This window comes from Notothenia coriiceps, unplaced genomic scaffold, assembly GCF_000735185.1.
Source record: "Notothenia coriiceps isolate Sejong01 unplaced genomic scaffold, NC01 NC01_scaffold00020484, whole genome shotgun sequence".
NCBI classification, from domain to species: Eukaryota; Metazoa; Chordata; class Actinopteri; order Perciformes; family Nototheniidae; genus Notothenia; species Notothenia coriiceps.
Genome location: NW_011353185.1, coordinates 158,221 through 181,334, shown reverse-complemented (window position 1 = coordinate 181,334; position 23,114 = coordinate 158,221). Strand labels below are relative to the sequence as shown.

Here is a 23,114-nt window from a genome sequence, read left to right as displayed (position 1 = left end):
TTAGAGATTTCAGTACGGAGGAAAAGAGAGAGGATTTTATTTTCTGACACTTTGCGAGTTCCCTGACACACCGGGGACACATATTTATGTATAAAATACATAACAAAGTGCATTTTGCATGATAGGAGACCTTTAGTATCTGAACATTCTCCGAAAACGTTATGTGTCCTCTGAAATGTCAATAATATTCCAGGAATTCCATAACCAGAAGCAGCCCTGAAATCCCACCACAACCTGCCAGATTGAAATAGCTGTAGGAATGTTGTTCATGTCCAGCACAGGAACCAACAGCTATCACATCCAGGATTGGACTAGGGAATGTAACAAGCCGAGCTGTGAGTTGGTTCAGTAAACATCACAAACATTTAGCTGCAAAACAGACCTGCCCAACTCTCTTTCTCAGAGCATGAAGGTGAGACGGTGAGTTATGAGTGTCTCTGACAGTCTGCACGGCAGGAAGCAGCTGCTGAGCCAATCACACGCCACATGTGTCTCGCAGATACTTTAAAACCATATCAGTATGATTCTAATCAGATGCATTCAGCACAGTTGCATGTTTTCTGTCTACTAAGAGACCAATGCTATGAACGTAAACAGCTACTAGACTCCAAGCTTTAAAGCATACAGGGCTTTACTTATGTAAAGTAAAATATCTTAGGTAATTAAAGGGAAGAAGACAAAAGAAAGATGGAGATAAAGAAGTGGAAGAGAAGGCGTAGAACACAGCTGATTCGGCTTCTGTGAGACTTTGCACGAGCTGATTGTGATCACCTTTAGTTCACAGATCAGAAATCACTGCTTAAAAAAAAAAATGAAGCTTTCCCCAAAAGCGAAAATAAATATTCCAAGTATAGAAGGGCTTGACCATGTATGAGTACCACTTTAAAATGAATCCAATTAGTGACAAGGAACTAAAGAAGAGGAGCTTAAACTAGACTGAAGTTTAATCTACACCCAGCTTTACTTTTGGCGGTTTTTAGATTGAAAACATTCCAGTTCTAAACAGTGCGTTGGGTCGTGTCACAATGAAACGTGATCCAGGAAGTCAGAGTTACAGATGATGCGCTTATCAGACACCAAAAAACGACATTACAATTTACAAAACATAGATAGGATTTTGCAAGTTCTCCCTTTAGCAACTTTTGTGTATGTTATCACAAAAAAGTGAGGTAATGAGGTGATCTACCAGAAATGGAAGCATGTATTTAACCTGCCAACAGAACCCAAGTCAAACTCTTTCTCTGAGGGAAACTGTTATGGCACCCTTGCTTCACATTATAAGGAAAAGGCAAACAGTTTTTTCACCCAAGGCTACTAAAAGCAGCTTTACAGAAGGTGAGGCTTGACATTCATGGATGCTCAAAATTCTCAGGCTGAACGAAAGGTTGACTATTTGGAAAAGCCAGGACGAAAGCCAAGATCTCACATTGAGCTTTATGTTGGAATCTCATAATAGATAATCCTCTCTAACAACGTAATACTGCAGATAAGAAAACAATTCTGGTGTTATGCTGACATGCTGATAGAGACCTACAAGCACAGAGCAGATAGCAGATTCTGTATTCTCTGGTTGCATGTTTCAAAATGTAACCGCTTTCATGTGAGCAATCTTCTTAGCAAAAGTGCTGCTGTGAATATTGCAGAAATAAAATTTCTTAAAAAGGTTGGTTCGAAGAATACAGAAGTGAGAAGTAGGGAGACAAGCAGAATAAGCACACAGCACAGCAGAGACGAGCTAAGAGAAAATGGAAGGGGGGAAAAGATATAGCCACTTCCTGAGCAAACGGCTAAAAATGTAACTAAAAAGTTGCTACTGGAGGAGAGGGTTACCGTACTTATTTTTAAACAGCATGGTTTGTGAAAATGTTATTCCACATTACAACTGCAGGATTTATGCTTGAACCGCAACACTATACAAACTTAATCACAAACGTGGCCCCCCCAGTGTCAGCACACACTTCAAACACAGTTTTAAAAGCGGTATTTGAACACTTGGCAGCATCCTAAGGTCACTCCACAAAAGCCAAAAAGCGATGTTACCATGGCTACGGCTCAGAGCATATAACTTTGTTCTCGCCTCTGAAACATAGTTAGGGGTTTTTGGAGAGGAGCTGAGGCTCTGCGACTGATGCCAGCTTTGTTTCTCTCTGGAGGAGATCCAGCAGCAAACATGCTGTAAAGCACAGAGAGGACAAACGCCAAAAGTTGGACAGCAATACTCCTCTCTTGGTTACAGGTGAGGAATGCGGGGGGAAATGCACTTCAGTCAGAGGATTTGAGCTGCTCTCAGGACACAGATGGGACTTCCTGCTGATTCTTGGAATAACAGGAATATTTTTCACAGGCATTATTATTTAATATCCTGCACATATGCGGGAGCAGAGGAAAGGACTCGGTGGTGTCCTGCTGCTTCTCACTTTCAGTCCAACAAACAGCACGTGAACCGCTGAGAGATGATGGTGTGGCTGGACCTGGGTTCACGCTCATCAATTACACACAGAATGGAGAACGTGTGCTGCAGCTTCAATTGGGGTTTTAAGGAATCATTTCATTTCATTTTTATTTGTCCCGCTCATGGTACGCTAAACCAAATGTACAATAATTGCCACAAAACATGACTCTACCATTGAGCGAAAAGGAGCAGGGAGAAGAATCAAATCTTATGTGACCTGCCCCTTTCTAAAAAAATATATATTTGGAATAGCAAATCTAAATGCAGATGACTGAGTTTGAAGACGGGGGTCAGATCCATTTAGATCCCACACAGGTCAGACTAACTTAACTGCACACGGTGGAGAAGTCATGTTAAAGCTTAAACATACATTTAAGAAGCAAAACTAAAAATGTTCCAGAAGTCTACACAGTGATGAGCTTTGGAAAAATGTTGACATTCATACTGCAGAAGTCACGACCATTTAATCTCATATTATTCATGCTGCCTTTACAGGGAATATGTCCAAAACTGTGCTTAAAGGGGTTGTTAAGCTTCATCACCATAAAGCTAGGGTGGCATGCAAACTGAAAAAGCAGACCCTGAGTTATATGGGCTTTTATGAATCAAAGCTCTTGATCAAACAATTCCCAAATGCAACCCTGTATGGTTTCTCCATTATGGCCACAGAGGTTATTTTCTCAGACTCGTCGATGCTTCTTCAAGAGAAACAGAAATTATTTAACAATAATTCTCACGGGCGAGTACTCCCTGTATCGGATAAATGGATCAGGTAAAAAATGATCCTATGATAGTAAGAATCGGATTTGTTTTCAGCCGCAATAACGGCATACAAAATCTGAAAAAATGTGTTTATGAGGAAGGAGCCATGGTTGTTAGATCTCAGGTGGTGAATACAACTGACTGTAGGCATAACTTCTGTCACGTAATTGTGTTAAAATAACACAAGTTTGCTTTAATGAGATACTTAATTTAGAGTAAGCCCAACTCGGTTGAAAACTCCAGTCTCAGTTCAATGTTGAGACACATAACATAAGGGATATTTATTATTTGAAAGGATCTTTTAAACTTGGTTGTTAAAGAACTGTGACCAAGATTTATTCAGAGCAACAACAGTTGACGTTTAAACGTGTCAGTTCTATCTGGTGGTTAAACAATGTATTTGTTGTTTCAAACATGAACTATAAAGGAGTACACACATAAATTAAAACTGGCCAATAACATAGACAGTCAATTTATCACAAAAAAAAACCTTTATAAATGGTATTTCACTTTCTTTTAAAAAGACATCCAACTGCTCCCTTGCAACAAACTCAAAATAGAATTGATGTCAGGAGACAATGACCCTCTTCTTCAAAAATACCCCGTTCTATTTTAGATAGAAACCTTATGCAGTGTGCACCATATGCCGAGAGAGGAGTCCAACACATGCCTGGAATAGAAAAGGCCCTCTTCTGCAGTAAATGTTTAATTGAACAGGACATCAAGAGTTTTACTGGCAGTCGGTTACAATGTGCTACTTTCAAACAGGCAAACTTTTGTTAGGATCTAATTAAATGCTACCTGGAATTCAATTTAACAGCTTAAAACAGAACAAAGCGGGCGACGCCTGCCAGCATTTCTGATGGAAAGTTCTCCAACTGTAAGTGGACACCAGGAATTCATTATGACGGGACATGAAATCCATCGGCTGAGCATACACACCCTTTTCTACATTAATCTGAGTGAACACCTGCCATGGTAAGAACACCTTTTTTTGAAAATAAAGATATTTACATTTAGTCTTATTTCTGATCCCTATCTGCTGTGTCACCTTATATCCAGAGCTGCACACAAACACGTCGTCATCATCCTCCCCGGCTCTCCAGTAGCCTCTGAATAAATGTAATGCACGACGCATGGTGATGCACGGCGGCCATCGAGTGTGACAAGACACACGCTGACCCCTGTGGCTTCACCTCCCTCCAACACACACATGCTCCATCTTTTTCTCCGCGTCCTTCTTGGCTCTGCAACAGTCCAGTGGAAGGTAGGAGGGAATTTGAGCCAGACTGTGACGGAGGCGAAGGGGAACAGGATCTCTCTCTACATCACTAACAGCGCAACACACAAACTGACACAACAGGAAATGGCTGTGTATAAGTCAGAGCTTCCTCTAACAGAACTATGTGTGTTGGAGTCCAGCTGGGCACTGACAGACACACTGGCACTCTGGTTTGACCACTCACTACTGTGCAATGTCTTTGTCTTGCTATCATTACCTGAACAGAAGAAGGAGGTTGCAGAAAACCGTATTAGCAAAGTTGTTGCCTCGTTAAAGGGGAAATAATAGATTGAGAAAGAGCTGCAGGAGGAAACAGCAATAGGAAGGAAAACCAAAAGAGATGTGGTAGAATAAATGATAACCCACAACCCCGGGCTGATGAAGATGTTACGGCTTATTAGTATGAATAATTCTATTAAAAATATTCATGATAGGCACTATTATCAGCTTAAAGAAAGAGAAACTCCCTCCGGAGAGAATTAGGGATTTTGGCCTTTGCAGACAATTTACATGGACAAAGATGTCCATAAACAAAACGTGTTGTCATGTAACTACAAACAATGTTAACAAAATAGTTACTTTTTCCAACTTTGAACACTTGTTTAAACACATTTTAATTGTTTGGTTGAAACAGGAACTGTTAGGATTATTTAATTATCCAATATTTCCACAATTGATAGAAGTGTCCCATACTGGCTGTAGACAGTATATGCTTTTGGAACCTTTCTGCAGTAGTGTCTGGATGATACTGAATCTTTGAGCTCTCCCAATCTCATTATAATTCTATGAAGGTCGTATATAGCATTACACTATTATTTTTCAATCGATCAAACGCCTTTTATCCTGAAGAAAAAGAGAGCAAAACACATGCCATGTCTTTTGAAAAAGGTATAAATAGTTTCAATGTATTCTATAGAGTTGTCATAAACACACAGCACTAATAAATATTTCACAGTGGATCAAATAACTACAGTGTGTGTCATGTGAGAGGATGAGCTCCTGTATCGTTCTGGTTCAGAGCCACATATTTCCCTCAAGAGTTAATGGACATCAAAACATTATGATAGAAGAGATATTAATGATATGATATATGTCAGGTGGCCAGAGACATGACTTGAAATGAATGCAGACTTTGCTCCTTTCTGCTGTATGCTTAAATAAGACAAGTCTATGAGATAATAATCCATCAGTGTTGTGTTTATGTGCTGCTGCAGTTCCCAAGGTGCCCAAAAACTCAATAAATGCAACTCTTAATAAACCAGGGGAATGCCATAGTCTCCACATTATACAATACACTGTCTCCTCACTCACCTATTCGTGTTACTTTATCAATGTATTCCTAATGTTTGGTTTCTTTATGAGATACAAGCTTTTTCAAAGTATCTTTAATATCAACAGATTGAACTTCAAAGAACAAATATTAGATTCAAAGCAGATCCTTGGCATTCTGTAATGCACATTCTTGTAATAGTGACTTAGAGAAGCAGATACAGTCATGATCAGTAATAAGCTAAAATCAGGCTGGTAATATTAGCTCATGCTATACAACAAGGACACACCTCAACTTATACATAACAGTGGTCAGTGGAGACAATGCACTCTCACTGTCTGCATTGTTGTGAGTCACTCCTCCTCCCTTTATTCTCGTAGGAAGCTTGCCGGCTAGTTTGAAATGAATGAGATGTGGCAGAGGGGTCAAGACCCGGGGTATCTGACAGGTAGGTCAATAAATAAAAAAAGGACCTGAGGGGGGCTGGGGGTTGTTTATGAGGGATGGATGGAGTGAGAGGTAGAGGGCAGAAGAGAGGAGGAGATGTGCTGCATGGCGTGATAAATGAGTTTCAGACTGCAGGCCGGTGCAGTGCAGAATCTGCATTACAACGTATTATGCAGCCTGAAGAGGGTACCCACACCCAACATGGGAATGTGTGATTAATTCAACTCAGGGGTCTAATGGAGTATGAAGGGAGAGGGGAACAGACGCAGAAGAACTGATGAGAATTGGCTGGCTAATGGAGATTATGCTCTGCTGCGTGAAACACAGCTCACTGCAGCCTTCGTATTTATAACCATGTTGGGAATACAACTCCCCCCTCTCCCCCCTCTCCTCCCCCTCCTCCTCCTGTGCCTGTACAATCACCAGAAAATGCCGGTGTCTACAGTAGCATCATAAATTATTCCCTGTGTAAAGAAGCGCAGGTCGGGGTGAGGGCAGCAGGCATGTGGGGGGTGTAGTGTCACCCTGAGTCCACTAGGTGTCTCTCTCGGGTTTGGGAGGGAGGATGGGGAGTGGGTGGGAGGCTCCATCTATGCATCTGGCCTTGAGGAGAGAAGCGAGGGAGAGTGCTTTTTTCTCAATGCACACATGGCAACACACTCTGCAGCATCTCCACACTGCACTGTGTCAGTGTGATGCAGTATGCACAGAGGAAGAGAACACACACATCTCACAATGGCTTCCAGTTTGTCATGGAATAGAATGTTTTAATGCTTGTACTGTATGTAAATCAATAATTGGTTCAGCGCAAAGATCCTGCTGGAACAGTATGACACTGCCCCTTTTTAAGAGTCATTATATGTAAAAATGAGTCATATAATCTGGCCACATCTCTGGAAATGGGCACCATTGAAAGATAAAGCTTGACGTCATGGCTTCCTCCTAGCTGCAACCCAAAAACAGATCTTTCTCCTAGAAGAAGTGTCATGCTTTTTGTCCTGTAGTCTTGTTGTGATGCATTGTACAAACTGTAGCAAGTTGCATTGAAGATGACGTCGCACACTTTTGGACTGGCTTGAAAAAGATAGTTTAAACTCTGCGTAAAGTGGATATAATTAAAATGATGGAAATTGACCAAAGATTACAAGCTGTGCCCCAGCTCTGACCAACTCTTAAATATTTACTTTCATACCAGGCTAACCATGCCAGTTTATAAATTAAGCTACAACATCACAAATACAACAATCCTACAATAAATCCTTTCTTTTGTGAAGGTGACTATTTTTATTCATATTTTTTAAAAGAGAGGTGTTTATATACCGGTAGTTACTTTGGAGGCTACAGGTAAAGGTAGTCAAATAAACAATGCTAGTCTAGAACTCTACATAGATTTGATTTTGATTTTCCCTTGACATAATCTATCACATGATATGGTGTCAACATTTATTTGACAGCCTCTGTGATTTAAATGTCTTGATTGTATTCCTTTCTAGGTTGAACATCTTGAAACTTGACACTTTGAGATGCCTCAGTGTGAGATGTGCTATATAATTATCTTGTTAAATACATGTGACCGCATTTCAGGTTATAGGCTACAGACATAATAAAAGGTAATTCCAGCTGTAATGCAATAACAATGATTCCGTGCTGAATTTAAAAACATCTCAGCCGTCACAGATGCATCAATGTCACGCCCCGGAGTGTGTGTGCATTTCCTCTAACCCCATTACATAATGTGATTATTGAATTAGCTGAAAGCGGTTCAAGGAAGTGTGTCGAGGCGGCGCGGAGAGGTGGCATGGTGACTGACGGAGCTGCATCGGTGGCTATGGCGACACCTCGCAGCCAATCAGGCGAGAGCGCAGAGGAGTGTTTGAAGATGGACCGCGCGGGGTTAGAGGGGTGGGTGGGGAGGCACACCACCTCCGAGCTAATGCATCAATCCACTCACACACCAAAACCTCTTGGGCCATTCTCTCTCTGCCATCTTCTAGTGAGCCAACGCCCCACTCGCCCCCCCCCCCCTCTCTGTGCTCCAGGAGGTATGATGGTTGTGTCCATATGACCAGATTAACCCACATTTCCACTTCGCTGGGTGTCAGACTGCATCCGCCCACTCCCCCATCATCACATTTGTGGCATTTCATAAGCCAGACCCCCCTCCCACCCCCCTCCCTATTCTCCACAAGCAGACACTGACACAGAAATGTAGCATGAACACATGCTTACAATCACACACACTGCCATCACTTTCCTTAGCAACCAGTCCCAGAATTCGACAGTAAAAAATAAAAGAGGAAAGAGATCTGATTCTAAGCTGAAATAGTGGGTGTAGGTAGAACAAAAAAATATGATAATGGCTTTCAAAAACCGACTCAAATGCATCTCACGCATACATGGGTCAGCAAAACATGGCAAGTAAAAAACAAAAACTATAAGAGAAACCCTGATATGGGACTGAGTCAGCATTTTCTCGCAGGATGACGGCAGCTATTTTCATTTCATGGATCAGAGGCTTCACAATCTGACAGAGACGCGAGCAATTAACCTTCTGGTCCTGTGCTGATAGCGCTCGGCTAAAATGTCAGTTTGTGTCTGTGGAAATACAACCCGCTTCTGATAAAGCTCTGTGGAGGATACATGTTCTAATAGACACCGCTGCTGCTTGGATACGGCAGACAAAGAAGCTTCAAGGCTACAGAAAAGGGACACTTTACAAGATCAGAGCAAAAACTGGTACAACTGTGGAAAACACGATTCAGTGGTTGAGTTTTAGTGCCAAAACAAACCGTTTTATATCATTTCAGACACCTTTTCAAAGTCAGAGGAGTCTCCGAACACCCCTGCTGTTTTTCTACCGCGTGAAAAACAGAAGGGGTTTTACTGCGCCGCGCATATTTTCCTCGTGAAATGTTAATAAGCTAGGGTGGATTTCGAGGACAGGGGAAGCCTGCAGTCTCATGCGCCTATGGGGAGACGCTGCCATCAGCCAAAAACCAGTCTGCCGTACTGGGATGCAGATTCTGCACGTGTGAGTGTGCCAGTAAGTGAGCTTAACTAGAGCGGGCGAATCAAACAATTCATATCTGGGACAACACGCCCATGGATATTTCACAGGATCAGAGCGTTTGGTTTCTATTTGGGGCCTAAACTCGAGTCAGAGCGTGAAAGCAAACGAGCCAACCAGAATCGACCAGACATCTCCTTTTTTAGCCCCGGTAAGTCTCTATAAAGCATATGGAGACATTCCTGGAGTATTTCAATATGTATGTGTGTCGGGGGGGGGGGGGGGGGTTCATCTCATTACTATCAGCAGGCCCGGCGATGCACAGAAGCATACAGCTGCTGCTGGAGACGTGTTGTGTGTGTGAGGATGCGCCAGAGAGAATCAAAGATTGTGGTTTTGCAAATGTTGCTTACCGTCAGCGTGAATGATATTGATTTGTGTAACAAGCGGCCTTCTAGGCGGCCGCCACCTGTGTCCTGCTGCACCTGGTCTGCTTTGTCTCAGTGTCTCATTGTCCCCTGGTGTGTGCTTATTTCCTTTTGTTATAGTCATCAGATCGGATGAGCCGGGGAAGAGAGAGAGAAACTAATCCTGCAAAATGTACAAGTCTTGAAGGATAGTGACGTAGTGACTGTTCTCTCTAAATGGCTGGGCTAGCACTAGACAGTGACAAAAGGGTTTAGGGTTCTCTTCATTTTTATATCATCTCATTTCATAATACTGATGCTTTATTCCAGAAGCAATTTACAATATCAACCAAACTTAAAATAGCAAAACTCATGCAAGTACATTAGCTAGATCCTTTGAAGTGGCTTTTATATTTGTATTATTTCTCTTATACTTCCTGGTATGTCCCACGATTATGTGCAATAGAAAGTGGCTAAACATGGGAAATAGATCTCCCAGTAGCAAGCGCGCTAATGGTCAGTTAGCAAATGTAACCCTTTAAAATGCTGGTGTGACCCAGGCCTTTCATGTGAGAAACACAGAGAGAAAAGGAGTGTGAGATACAACAAGAGTGCATGTGAAGAGACTCCTACGTTTCTCTCAACAGCAGGGGTCAAAGGCCGCGGACCCACACAGCAGGAGTGACTCCCAGATAGGGTGGCGCGATATGACGATATATATCGTCGTGACGATATTAGTCTCCACGATATGCTTTTTCAGAGATATCGTATCATCGTGATAAAACAAAAACAAAAAAAATGGAGAAAAAAAGTGAAAAATAAACTATAAAAAAACTAAACCGATGTGAAAGACATTCTCTTAAAGCTGTCTAGTCAGGATTCAGACAGTATTGCACTTTATTTTTGTCTGTTTGATTCTGTTGGCTTATATTTTATTTGATCAATAAGGTATTTATATAGTTTTCCCTTCAGTTATGCTAAGTCTTTTATTGCACTTCAAGTCTAAATTTTAATTGTTTGGCACTGACTTTTCCTCATTGATGTTTTATGTTTTACTTAGTTATGTTTTACCCTCCTTTTCATGTTTATTGATGTTCACTGCTCGTGCTACCTCAGAAAGTTACTTTTTTATACTGAGAAACTGCCTTGAAGCCATATCAACATGTTGAATTGTCCATTCAGGGATTCATTTCAGAAATAAAACCAGCTTGAAATGCTATCTTGGTCTGTTACTCCTTTTAGTTTTAGTTCCTGTTACCTTGTAGGTGGTTGTTCTGTTAAGTAACTTGAAAAATAACCATAATAACCGACATGAAAAAATATCGTGATATATATCGTCTATCGTGATACTGCTTGAAAAATATCGTGATAATATATTTTTCAATATCGCCCACCCCTACTCCCAGACCCCCAACAGGCTGTGTCGTCTGGGTGCTCCACTCCCACCCCACCTCCTTTTGACCTCCTCTTTTTCTTCTTTCTGTGGCAAACCGGGACTCTATGATCAAAGTGCGAGAAGGACTGCTTTACTCGATGAACAGGAAGACAGAGCAGCAGTGTAATCTGTTCCCCGTTCAACCATCCAACAAAAAGGAGGAACAGGGCGTGATGGATTCTGGGTACACTCCTGAGAGAGAAGAGAGAGTGGGAAGGGGCCCAATAAATGAATTCTGGCCGTAGAAGTCAAACGACCTGCCAGCGCACTGACAGCTTCAATTTGTTCTGTTTAGTCTCCAACAAGTTTTAGAGGGGAAGAAAATCGACGACAAGCCAGAGGAAAATTCAATTTCTTTAATGGAACCGACATCGCCAAATCTCTGTGTTATTACTCATTTTGAGTGTTTTTCGCCGAACAAAGACTCTATGTTTAAACTCACTGCCATCAGGTTTTAGCCTGCTGCTGAACCAAAACAAACAGAAGGTCCGTTCTGTGCTGAGTGACACGATTAGGACATTTGGGAATATGAAAACTTGGTTAATTAGTGCCAATACAAACTGTTGTGAGGTCAGTTTTCTGCAATTACTACAGCAATATCATGTTCAGAGTATAAAAACAGCCAAGGCTACACATGCTACATTTACAGCTGGTGTCTGATCCATACACCTTGGCTCTGGCTATTAACAGAACTGTATTTAAAGAAAGATTTTGCAGAATTATTATTTCGCTCTGCTTCTTTGCGGCAGGGAAAAAAGGTCTGCAGCAGAGACTTAGCAGCATTCCTGTGTGGCTGACAGCTGACAGCTAAGCCCCCAGTTAATGACTAATCCTGCCCTCATGCCTTCTGCGTGATTGGCTCAGGCTAATTACACTAGCTAAGCAACCTGGGTGCTGAATGGCTGGTGAGAGAGGTGTGGTGGAGGTTAAAGCAGTATGGACCCCGTACAGCTAAGAATATGATTGATAGATAATAAACAAATTGATTTGATTAGTATTGTAATAATCAACATGATTTAACTCGCAAGTCCAAGTATTTGCAGGTTACAGCTTCTCAAAATGTGTGGATGATTTGTGAGTATTATTTAATCGCGAGGGTCACTGTTTACATCTAAAAGCATTCATGTTAAAAGATATTCAATGTGTTGGGGTCCATGCTCCCCTGACCTGCCAACTGTTATTTGTTTGAGTCCCACTGAAAATGATTGGGTGCCCCATTAAAATGTGTTGTTGCCCAGATGTAGTGCTTAACCTGTAACTACATTTGTGTTAGTTGAAAAGGTGTCTAAAAACGAAACAAATAAAATACAAATATTAATGATTATTATACATACAACTTTAATGTGGTAGAAGCCAAACTTGAGCCAAGTATATTGCAGATCACTGTGTACACCTGTACAATGAAAGGTATGCAGGAATATTCCGCACATCCACCAGGCGATTAATGTTAAGGGTAGTTAAGAGAAAGTCATGCAAAGCAGACGTGTTTCCACTTTCTTTAGAATGGCGACTGATATCATGGTTGGATATACAAGCAGCAAATAATCAGCTTTCACACCATGCCCCAGGATCTTTACCAGAAAGTCAACCCACATGAAGTATTTGGCTTGTTCTGAACATCAGTACAGACAGGCCTCCGTGCACTAAGAACACTAGTCTCAGTCATGCCAGATCACATTTGAAATCCATTTTCAGCTTTGGAATTAAGTCTTTTATTATAACATAACTCCATGTTATTGTGAATACATTACCAGTCCGCACTAAGTTAATCATTGAAGCACATACTCACTTTGTGAGCAGCTCATGTTTGACAAATCTGTCTGTGTCTTTAGCTGTGGTGTGGAAGGCAGTTGGCTTTGGTTTAGAGCAGGTTATTAATATTCCCTGAAATCTTTCTGCTAATCTGCTCTGTTTATGTGGAAACAGATAGAAATACTCCAAGGGTTTCTAAGAGCTAAAAGAGAGACAGCAGGGGGATCCCTGAACTCCCCTCTGATCCACCACAGCATCTCCTTTTAAATGGTATAAAACATCATTTTAATATTTAAATAAGATGTACGTTTACAGTACACTGTCTACCATTGCATGTGTGTGGACATGCATAACCAAGTGTGTCTTCATTTCTACTGAACCTGACCGGAGCATGAACTACATGAGAGGAAGAGTATTTATCTTTCCACACACACACACACACACACACACACACACACACACACACACACACACACACACACACACACACACACACACACACACACACACACACACACACACACACGTCTAAATAAAACCACGAAAAGCATATAAGCCACATCATGTAAAGGAAAAAATAAAACTGGCTCAAAGGTTTTAGAAGAAGCAGATTACATGCTTTAGTTACGTTTCTGTTTTGAGCCAATGCATTAATGACTGCTTTAAAACATGTTGCTAATATTATTACATCTCTTTCAGCACTGCAAGAATTTGACTGTGCCTCTATCATCTGCAGGAATTTAAATTTGCAGTGAATCCCGAGTAGCTGAAAAGAGTATAACAGGATGTGTCGTGCACTTCCACTGCCAGAACTAAATCTTATGTTACATTTCAAGCAGTATTTAGTTTCATTGAGGTATGAAAAGATTAATAAAGCAATGATGAATCAAACAATGTGTTAATGCTAGAAAAGGTTACAATTGGTCCTTCCTCCATCCTTATCTCAGGATCCGGAGACATTCCCACTGCAAACACATCAAGCTGGGACTGTTACAAAAACAGATCAGGTTACAGTCTTCACAGCGCAAATGCCAAATATATCAAGAGTGGACTGCAGCAGAGCTAAGACATCAACATGTTAGATAACCAGGCTGTCCCAGCACCCTGTGACCTTTCACTGCCGATAACCTTTTCACACTAAAGCCGACACAACTGATAGCACATGTCAATCAATTAGAAGACACTGAAATAATCAAAACACTTGTCTTGATCCAGTTAATATAAAAAAGATCTTACAATGCTCTACAAGTAGAAGGTCAAGGTTCAGATTTGTACATGTAAGAGGAAAAGAACAGTGGTGTGTATCACTGCAAAGTGAAAAAACCCAGAGGAAACCAACTCTAAACCACAGGTGATGGCATTCAATATTTTATTCATTTAAAATGTTCGCTGAAGAGGAAAAAAACGATTATCGTATCAATAGTAAAGTCCAATCATCCACAAATATCTGTCAAACAAGTCTCTGTGTGTGTGTCTGCACATTACATGACAGATAGGCATGTGTGTACTAAGGCTGTGTTCAATACATTTTCTGATTAATACATATCATACTGGGCACATTTTCCCCATATTAAATCAGTTCTTTATGGACATGTGTGTTGTAATGTGCTGTTCCACTCACATTAATCCATGTTATTTCCATGCCACAACATTACATTACATACATTACATTTAGCTGACGCTTTTATCCAAAGAGACTTACAATAAGTGGACAACACATGGATTTGTCTCAATTGGCTGCTTGGCTGCCATTTCCCCTTCTGCACAATGCCTAGATTATATTTTTGGTTAGCGATCATTGTTTGCATTTCTTTGCATGTCAGAGTCCAATTTTTGTATAGCATGATATTCCTCACTATACATTCAGACCGCACTACAAAATGGCAAACCTCACCATAAAAGGGACCATACAGTGAGGACGGAGTGATTTGGGACCCGACCTACTAATCAGTAACTGGGGAAGCAACTTCCTGAGGTCTAATTAATTAACCGTAATTGAAACGTTTTTTTCAGGTGTTGATTAAAGTCTCTTGTGGTCAACATCACAAGGGCATAAGGGCCAAATTAAAACTAACAGAATAGGGGTATTAGGACAGCATCTCTGCATGGATAAATATCCATGGATAAATATCCATGCAGATGCTTTGGATTTATGTGTTGTACAAAACAGTATTCTGGGTGTGCCGTTTGGATGGGAATCACAGGGAACCATTCTTTACAGCACAATAACAATACACTGCTCAGTCATTAAGGTGGCTTATACCTCTCCCATGGTGTTAATGTTGAGTCGTAAAACACAGGTGTAGCTCGTTACATTAATGACAGGTAGTTCCAGGGTGCTTTTATAGGCCTGTTAGAGGAGACATAGTTAGGGTTTTGTCTAAACCGGGTAACAGGGGCACCCTCATACTAAAATGCAGATTTTCCCTGTAACATTTTAAAGTGAAAACAATATTTCTGTTCGTCCAAAACTGTGTATAATTACAAAAGAAAATTGAAAAGCGTTTCAAATATACCGTCAGGTGGCATAGACTTTGTTTTTACGGAGCTCTAATGTAAAAACAAAGTGCATCAATCATATATATTGTGCATGGAATAGATCACTGGGACATTTACTGGAACTCTGCTTTTCCTGCTATGACAGCTCAAAATGTCCTGCTGTTAAAAGGCCGGAAGCAGCGGGACCCTGATACTAAAGCAGCTCAAAGGGAATTCACTCATCATAAATATTTCCAGATAACAGATCATGTATTCTGTTAAGTTTTGGAATATTATTTAATTTAATTTATTAACAAAACAAGATGACACTTTATTCTCTAGGAAATGATACGAGGTGCTTTGCTTAACTATTTTATGAGTTTAATCTATGTTTTACCTGAGAAATAAGATGGCAGAAGTGGCAGCTCTTGAAAGATATGACTAGTATGCGTTATGTTATGTCGCTATATTTAGTGGAGAACATGACCCTTGCATACAGCTTTGGTTTTACATCAAATCCCTGTCATCAATACATGGCTCTCACACATACGAATAATGAAGAGATTATTAGGTGGAAATAGTTAGTATGAATGATAATCACATAGCAGTCCAGGTGAGCGGACATATTTAAGTTCTTTCTTGGGTGAAGTGATCATTGAAACTAGGACGTGAATGATTTGAATTGTGCCGGGAGTGACGGAGCACACCCAGGGGGCCTTGGTGGCAGCAGCCTGAGGTCTATTGATGCTGGGCCGCATGAAGTGCAGAGACAGCGCGGGACACAAGGGCTCTTGGTACAGGGGACAACAATGGCCAGTCAGCCTTCAGTCACTACAGCTGGGCAGCTGACAATGACAGGAGGGAGCGGGGAGGTGGGGGGAAGAAAGAAAGGAAGGAAAGCAGTGTAAAGAGTCACAAAAAAAGTGGGATGGAGAAACACTGTGACCGAAAGAAAGAAAGAAAGGACTGAAGCGTAGAGAATAATGAAGCCACAGGAGGTATACTAGGCAGCTGTAGTTACTATGGAGAGTAGGGGGTGGAAAAGGGGTTAAGCCAACATGACTTAAGTCTTTTCTCCGTCTTTACCGTCCTTTGAGAAGACAGGTGTGTCAGGGCTGAGGAGAAACGAGCCTTTAACCTTTCCTCTGTTGAAGAAAAGCTTAAATCAGGAGTACAATCACCGGTGTGCTCCAACATGGGTGAACACATGCAACCTCAAGGCACTGTCACATCCCACAATATCAGCTCCGTTCACCGACAGACTCTATCCTCGTCAGCGAGCCGCTCATGCTGAAATGCATTTGCCCCGCAGTTAAGTGAAGGTCAGATCCTCTTTATACTTTTCTGTGAACCAGTTATAGACTCCTTTTGATGCTGAAAGAGGACACTGAAAACAACCATCAACCTCTTCTTTCTTATGTAACACAAAACCTTTACAACAGACAGACAAGGTTTGCTAGAAGTCCTGAGGGCAATCCACACCAACCCCTTTCAGAAAAACTATATACAGAATAAATAAACAAGAGATGCGTGTGTCCTGAGAGGAAACTGAAACAGCAGAGTATTGCAGTATTAATATCCTTTCCCTAAGTAGGAAATCACAATATTAAATACATCATTAAGTAAGGATGCACCGAATATTCGGCCACCGAAAATTATCGGCCGAAAATGGTTAAAAGGCCCTTTCGGCCGAAAGGGTTTTAGCACCGAAAAAATATCACCGAATGTCAGAGAACAGGGTTACGTTGATCATACTCCGCATATTTTTCCGGGTGTTTTGATTTCAAGTGGTGGAGTAATCCCGAAGTGGTGAAAGTCTTTGCAGTTACACCCCCTCGAGAAATGTCAGCTGAACACGTTTTTACAAATCGCAATCCGCGCCTCTCTCTCTCTGATATTTTTAAATATCTCCAAGCGGCAGACATGTTGGCTGTGAGCCAGCCGCGAGCATGGTCGCGCGCCGTGCTTGTCGCCGCGTTTTGATTACGTCATCACAACAACACGTTAGGTTACCAAAGTTATAGGTGCATTTGTTGTTGTTGAAGGCCTGGCTGTTACAGTCTTTATTTACACTATGTTGTTGTAGGCCTACTGGCCTAGATGTTTATGCAGTTTTAAAGCACCTTGGCTTTGTTCTGAATGCACTTTGTTGTAGTTATCCTACAGAGAAAAGAAAATGCACTTGACTTGGAATTAATGTACTGTATGCATTCAAAAGTGCTGAATAAATGTTTTATGGACCCATAATAGGTGATAGTTAAGTTAAAGTTAAAGTAAGTTAAGTTTAACGTTAAGTGAGTTAAGTTAAACGCTTCACACGTTAAGTTCAGTTAAGTGACGTTAAGTCTAAAGTTAAGTTTTGCCATCCAGCCCGCGCGCTCCTCCCCTTTTCTTTTTTTTTTTTTCCCTAAAGGATTTAAACTGGGAAAAAAAAAAAAAAACAAAAATTTATTCAAACAAAAAGTACCAAACCCAAAAGTATTTTCTTGAAAAAAAAAATTAAATTTTTGATTTTTAAAAGAAATTTTTTTAAATTTTTTTGCCAGGGTTATTTTTTGGGGAAAAAGAAAAAAAAACGTTTTTTAAGGCTAGGGAAAAAAAAACCTTTCCCCCAAGGGAAAAAAAAAAAAAAACGGGGGCGGGGGGGCGGGGCTTTAAAAAAAAAAATTTTTCCCTTGGGGAAATATTATTTTGGATTTTTTTTACCCCCACTTTTTTTCTTCCAAATCGCTTAAAAAAACCCCCCCCCCCCCCCCCGACTAATTTTTTTTTAAGGGGGAATTTTTTTTTTTTTCCCCCAAAAAAAAATTTTTTTTCCGTTTTTTCAATTTTTTCCAAGAAAAAAAAAAAAAAAAACCAAAAAAAAAACAGCCCACAAAGCCATTCAAAAAAACAAAAGAAAACCCAATTTTTTTTCTTTTTTTCTTTTTACAAAAAAAAAAAAAAACAAAGTTATTTTACCAAATTATTCCATTTTTGAATAATTTTTTTTTTTCCCCCAAACAACAAAAAAAAAAAAAATGGCAAAAAGATTTTTTTGCTTTTTTTAAAAAAGGCAAAGTTGTTTTTTTTTTTTTTGCAAAACAAAAGATCCCCACCCCCCAAAAAAACAAATTCCTCTAAAAAAAACTTGAAAGAAAGTTTTTAACCCCCAAAATTTCCCTCTAAAACCCTCAAAAACCCAAAAAAAAAAACATTCAAAAAAAAAAATCTTTTGTGTTGTCAAACCTCATGGTTTTTCTTACAAAAAAAAAAAACAAAAAAAAAAAAATAAAAATTTTTCCTTCTTAAACAGTGGTTTTAAAAAAAACAATAACTTTCGCCTTTTCAAAAAAAAAAAAAAACTTTTTAAAATGGGGGGGAACCATAAAAAAGCTACAATAACCTAAATATGGGGGGGATAGCCCCCCCAAAACCTTGAATGTTTGCCCAAAAAAAAAAAAAAAAAAATTTTATTTAAACAGAAAACTTGTAATTTCAGTTCAAAATCCCAAAACCCCAATTTTTGGAAAAAAAAAAAAGGTAAAAAACTTTGCATTTGGGATGTTTTTACTTTTGTATTTTTACCTTAAAAAAACCCAAGTTAAAAAAATTTTTGATTGTTTACCAACTTTTTTGAAAAAAAAAAAAAAAACAAATTTTTAAAAACCCATTTTTTGGGGGGGGGAAAACAGGGGGAAATTTTGCCATGGGGGAAAACTTTTGTACTTAAAAATATTGTTTTTTTTTTTTTTTAAATTGGTGGCCGGTTTTTTTTTTTTAAAGCTTATTAAATTAGTTGTGGATTTATTTTGGGGGAACTTGCGCATTAGGCGCTCTTTGAAAAAAAAGGATTTGTTTTTTTTTTTTCATTTTAAATCGGGGGAGGAATTAAAAAAAAAAAAAAAGGCTTATGAAAAGCTTGGATTTCAAAAACATTTTTTTTTTAACAAAAGTTTTTTTTTTTCCGTTTTTTTTAAAAAATTTGTAAAAGGGGGGTCTTTTATCCTTTTTTTGGCAACCATTTTTGAAGGAAAAAAAAATGTTAATTTTTTTTTTGTTTTTGGGTGAAATTTGGAAAGTTGTTTTACAACTTTTTTTCGATAAGAAAAAACACGTTCCATTTTTGGTAAGAATGGGAAATTTTTTTGCCTTTTTTTTTTTTTTTTTCAAAAGAAACCAGGCTTGATAAAATTTTTTTTTCAAATTGGAAACTTTTTTCCTATTAGGGTTTAAATAAAATTTGTAAATTTTTTTTTTTAACGCCAAGTAGTTGAGAAAATTCCTATTAAAAAAAAAAAAAAAGGGGGGGACCTTTTTCCCTTTTTCAACTTTTTCAAAAAAGTAAAAGGATGTTGTTTTCCAAAAAAAAGGGGGTTGGTTGGTTTGGGGAAAACCAACAAACCAAAGGGGGGAAAAAAAAGGATTTTTTATTTTTTTCCCCCGCCACGCTTTGGTTCTTTGCAAGGGGAAAAAAAAAGGAGAAAAAACATACCGTGGGGGCTGTTTTTTTTTTTTTGGGGGGGGGAACGTTAAGGCAATTTGAAAAAAGCTTAAATGTTTGGGCCCCAAAGAACCCCCAGGACGCCCCAAAAGGAAAAAAAAAGCAAAGGGGATTTCAGGTTTTTAAAAAAAGCTACTTTAATAAGATTTCTTCCCAATTTCCGTTTTGCTTTTTTAAACCTTTTTGGTCTGAATTTTAACCAATTTTTCCAATTTTTTTAAACACCGGATTTTGTTTTAATTTTTTTTTTTTCCAAGTGTTTATTGGCTATTTTTTTTTTCAAAATCTTTTTTTGGTTTTTTCTTTTGTTTTACCGGTGGCTTTTCTTTTTTCTTTGGAAAAAAAAAAAAAAATTTGGGGGGAAGACAATTTAAAAAAAAAAAAAAAAAAAAAAAACAATGACGTAAGTTAAAAAGAACCTCAAGTAAACATTTTACTTTGTTTTTCCGTGATTATGGTTTTTTTTAAAGAGGTTGTTGTTTTCTCCCAAAAAAAAACCTTGGGTTTCCAGTTTTTTCCGTGTCAGAGTTTTTTTTCCAATAATCGATAGCGCTGTTGGAAGGTTTTGTTTTGTATGGATTTTGGGGATTTTTTTTTGTTTAGGTCCAGTAATTTTAAAAGTTTGTTTTGGGGCTTTTAAACTTGAAAGGGGTAAAAAAATGGGGGAAAAAACTGTTCAAAATTTTTTTTTTTTGAAGTCTTTTTCTAAAATTGAAAAAAAAAGCTTTTTGACCCCAAAAAAATTGGTTTTTTGTTTTTGTTGTTTGTTTTGGGCGAGAAAAGAAAAGGTAAAAAATTCTTTTTTGGTTTTTGGGGGGGAAAAAAAGGGGGTGTTTATTTTTTTAGGTTTTTGAAAGTTTTTGCGCCTTTAAGAGCAAAAAAACTTTTTTTGCAAAAGGGAAACACATTGGTTATTTTATTGTTTTAATTTTGTAGAAATTTGGTGTTTTAATTTTTAATGGGGTTGGACCGGGAAAAAGTTTTTTTCAAAAAAAGTTTAATTGGGAACAAAGACGAAAAAAACAACCAAAATTTTTTTTTTTGGGTTTTCTTCATTAGAAGCGGGGACCAAAAAAATTTTTTTTGTTTCCTCGTTTTTTCGAAAAATTCGGACTTTTTAAATCTTTTTTTTTGTTTTGGACCAGTTTAATTTTTTCAGTTTTTTTTGGTCCAAATTGGGTAAAAAAAAGTTTGGCCATTTTTTTGCAAAAAAAAGATTTAAATTTTTTGCCCAAGGGGAAACAAAGTTATGGGGCGCCCAAAAAAAAAGTTTGTTGTTTTTTTTCTTTTGTTTTTGTAGATGGCTTTTTAGTTTTCTGTTTTTTTTGAAAAAAAAAGAAAAAAAAATTGATTTTTGGATTTTCGTTAAAAAAAAATTAGCAAAAATTTTGGCGGAAAAAAGTTTGCCGAAAAAACATATGGCTAAAAAAAAAAATATTTTTGGGGGGGGAAAAAAAAAAAAAAAAGAAATTTAAAAAAAAAAAAAAAAAAAAAAATTTTAAAAAAAATTTTTAAAATTTTGGGGCTGTTTCTTTAATTTTTTAAATTTTCCTTTTCTTCTCCCAAAACACCCCAAACCAAAAAAAACCCTTTTTTTTTTTGCCCCACTTTTAAAAACGTTTAAAAACCCCCCTGTTTACTAATTTTTTTTTCAAATTTAAACAAAAAGAACAAAAAAATTTCAATGTTTATTTTTTATTTTGGGGTAAAAAAAAAAAAAAGCGCAAATTTTTTGGGCTTTTTTTTTTTAAAAAATTTTTTCCTTTTTTTCAACCACCCCCCCCACCAACCACCCCCCCCCCCCCCGCCCCCCCAACCCCAAAACCCCACCCACCAACAAACCAACCCCCACCCCCCCCCCCACACCCCACCCAAAACCAACACCCCCAACCAACCCCCCACCAACAAACCAAACCACCGCCACCAAACAACCCCAAAACTTTTTTCCCTTCCGCCTTTTTTTTCCAAAAATTTTTCCCATTTTTTTTTTCCCAAAATGTTTTTTTAAACTCGGTTTTTCGTTTAATTTTTCTGACCAAGGGGCTTTTTCAAACTTTCTTTGTAAAAGGGCTTTTACTTTTTCCACCCCTTTCGTTTTTTCTTTTTTTTTTGTTAAAAGGGCCCCCTCGAAAAAAAAGGATTTTTTTTGGGGGAAAAAGGGGTGAAAATTGGCCCCCTTTCGGTTTTGGGGGGAAACCCCGTTTTGAGGGTTTTGTTTTTTTTGGGGCTTTTTCCTTGTCCGCAAAGCGAAAAAAGGCAAAAAAAAAAGGCATTTTCGGGAATTGTTTTTGGAAAAATGGGGAAATCAAAAAAAGGTTTGGGGTCGTCCCCCCCCCCGTCGATTTTTTTCTTTTCTTTTATTTTGGCCTTCCCAAACACCAACCAAAAAGTTTGGCCCCACCCGGTTGGCCAAGAGAATAAAAAGGTTTTTCCCCCCCCCCCCAAAAAAAACTTTTTTTTTGGGCCCCGCTTTAAGTAAAAAAAAAAAAAAAATTGGGTTCCGGTTCGGGGTTAAAAAAAAAATGGAAAGAATTTTGGGGAAATTTTTTAAAAGCATTTTTTTTTTTTTTTTTTTTTCCCCAATCCTTTGGTTGGTTCCTTTTTCTTTTTGATTTTTTTTTCGCTTTTTGTTTGAAGGGGGGGGGGGGGGGGGGGGGGGGCCTTTCCCCCCCCAAAAAAAAAAAAACACGGGTTTTTTTTTTTTTTTTTTTTTTTTTTCAAAACCTTTTTTTTTTTTTTTCGTTAAAATTTAACAAGGTGGGGTTTTTGTTTTTTTTTTTACCCAATTTTTTCTTTTTGGTGGGAAATGCCCGCGAAAGCCCTGGGGTGCGGGATTTTTTTGAACCCGTCCCAACCGCGTTTTTTTTTTTCCAAGATCCCGTGGGAAGTTTTTTTTTTTGACTTTTTTTTTTTTTTTTCCTTTTTTTTCTTTTTCCCAAAGAAAAAAAAAAAAAAAAAAAAAAAAAACCTTTTTTTTGGTGTAATCGATGTCGGTGTGGTTCGCATGAAATGCGGGTGAGGCGTGGAACACAACATATAGGTAAAAAATGAAATAAATTAACATAATAATAAAACAAAAATTGCTAGGGGGGGGGGGGATATTTTGGCCCGGGGGCCCCTCCCTCCCCCCTATATATATATCTAATTCCGTATATATACTATACGTAGCGTTTAAGAAAAAACACGGCCGGTCGGCAACTGTCCTATTCGGTATCGTTTCGGCAGAATTCCATTCGGTTGCACCCCTAATTTTGTCAAAGCTAGACCTCCAGAAAAAATCGCATCTGCAATCGCAGAATTTACACGCAATAATCAGCAAAGATGGGCCCAATATTTTTA

General features: G+C 38.7%; 2 protein-coding genes across 9 annotated transcripts in view; one reads left to right on the top strand and one right to left on the bottom strand.

Moving 5' to 3' along the window:
* The window catches only part of arhgap12b (Rho GTPase activating protein 12b), a 21,331-nt gene extending 16,871 nt beyond the window's left edge, over positions 1-4,460 (bottom strand). For 3 of the 8 annotated variants that reach the window (XM_010779660.1, XM_010779661.1, XM_010779662.1), the window contains exon 1: positions 4,266-4,458. In XM_010779660.1, the coding sequence (XP_010777962.1) occupies positions 4,266-4,352 (87 nt within the window). In that variant the 5' untranslated portion in view covers positions 4,353-4,458. Of the gene's footprint in view, positions 1-4,265 lie in introns of all 8 variants that reach the window. The other 5 variants (XM_010779657.1, XM_010779658.1, XM_010779663.1 and 2 more) reach the window with 3 other exon arrangements.
* A 12,750-nt stretch (positions 4,461-17,210) lies between these two features.
* Positions 17,211-23,114, top strand: part of LOC104952779 (kinesin-1 heavy chain-like) — a 33,087-nt gene continuing 27,183 nt past the window's right edge. Inside the window, exon 1 of the mRNA XM_010779656.1 lies at positions 17,211-17,224. Within this exon, the coding sequence (XP_010777958.1) occupies positions 17,216-17,224 (9 nt within the window). The 5' untranslated portion in view covers positions 17,211-17,215. The remainder of the gene's footprint in view (positions 17,225-23,114) is intronic.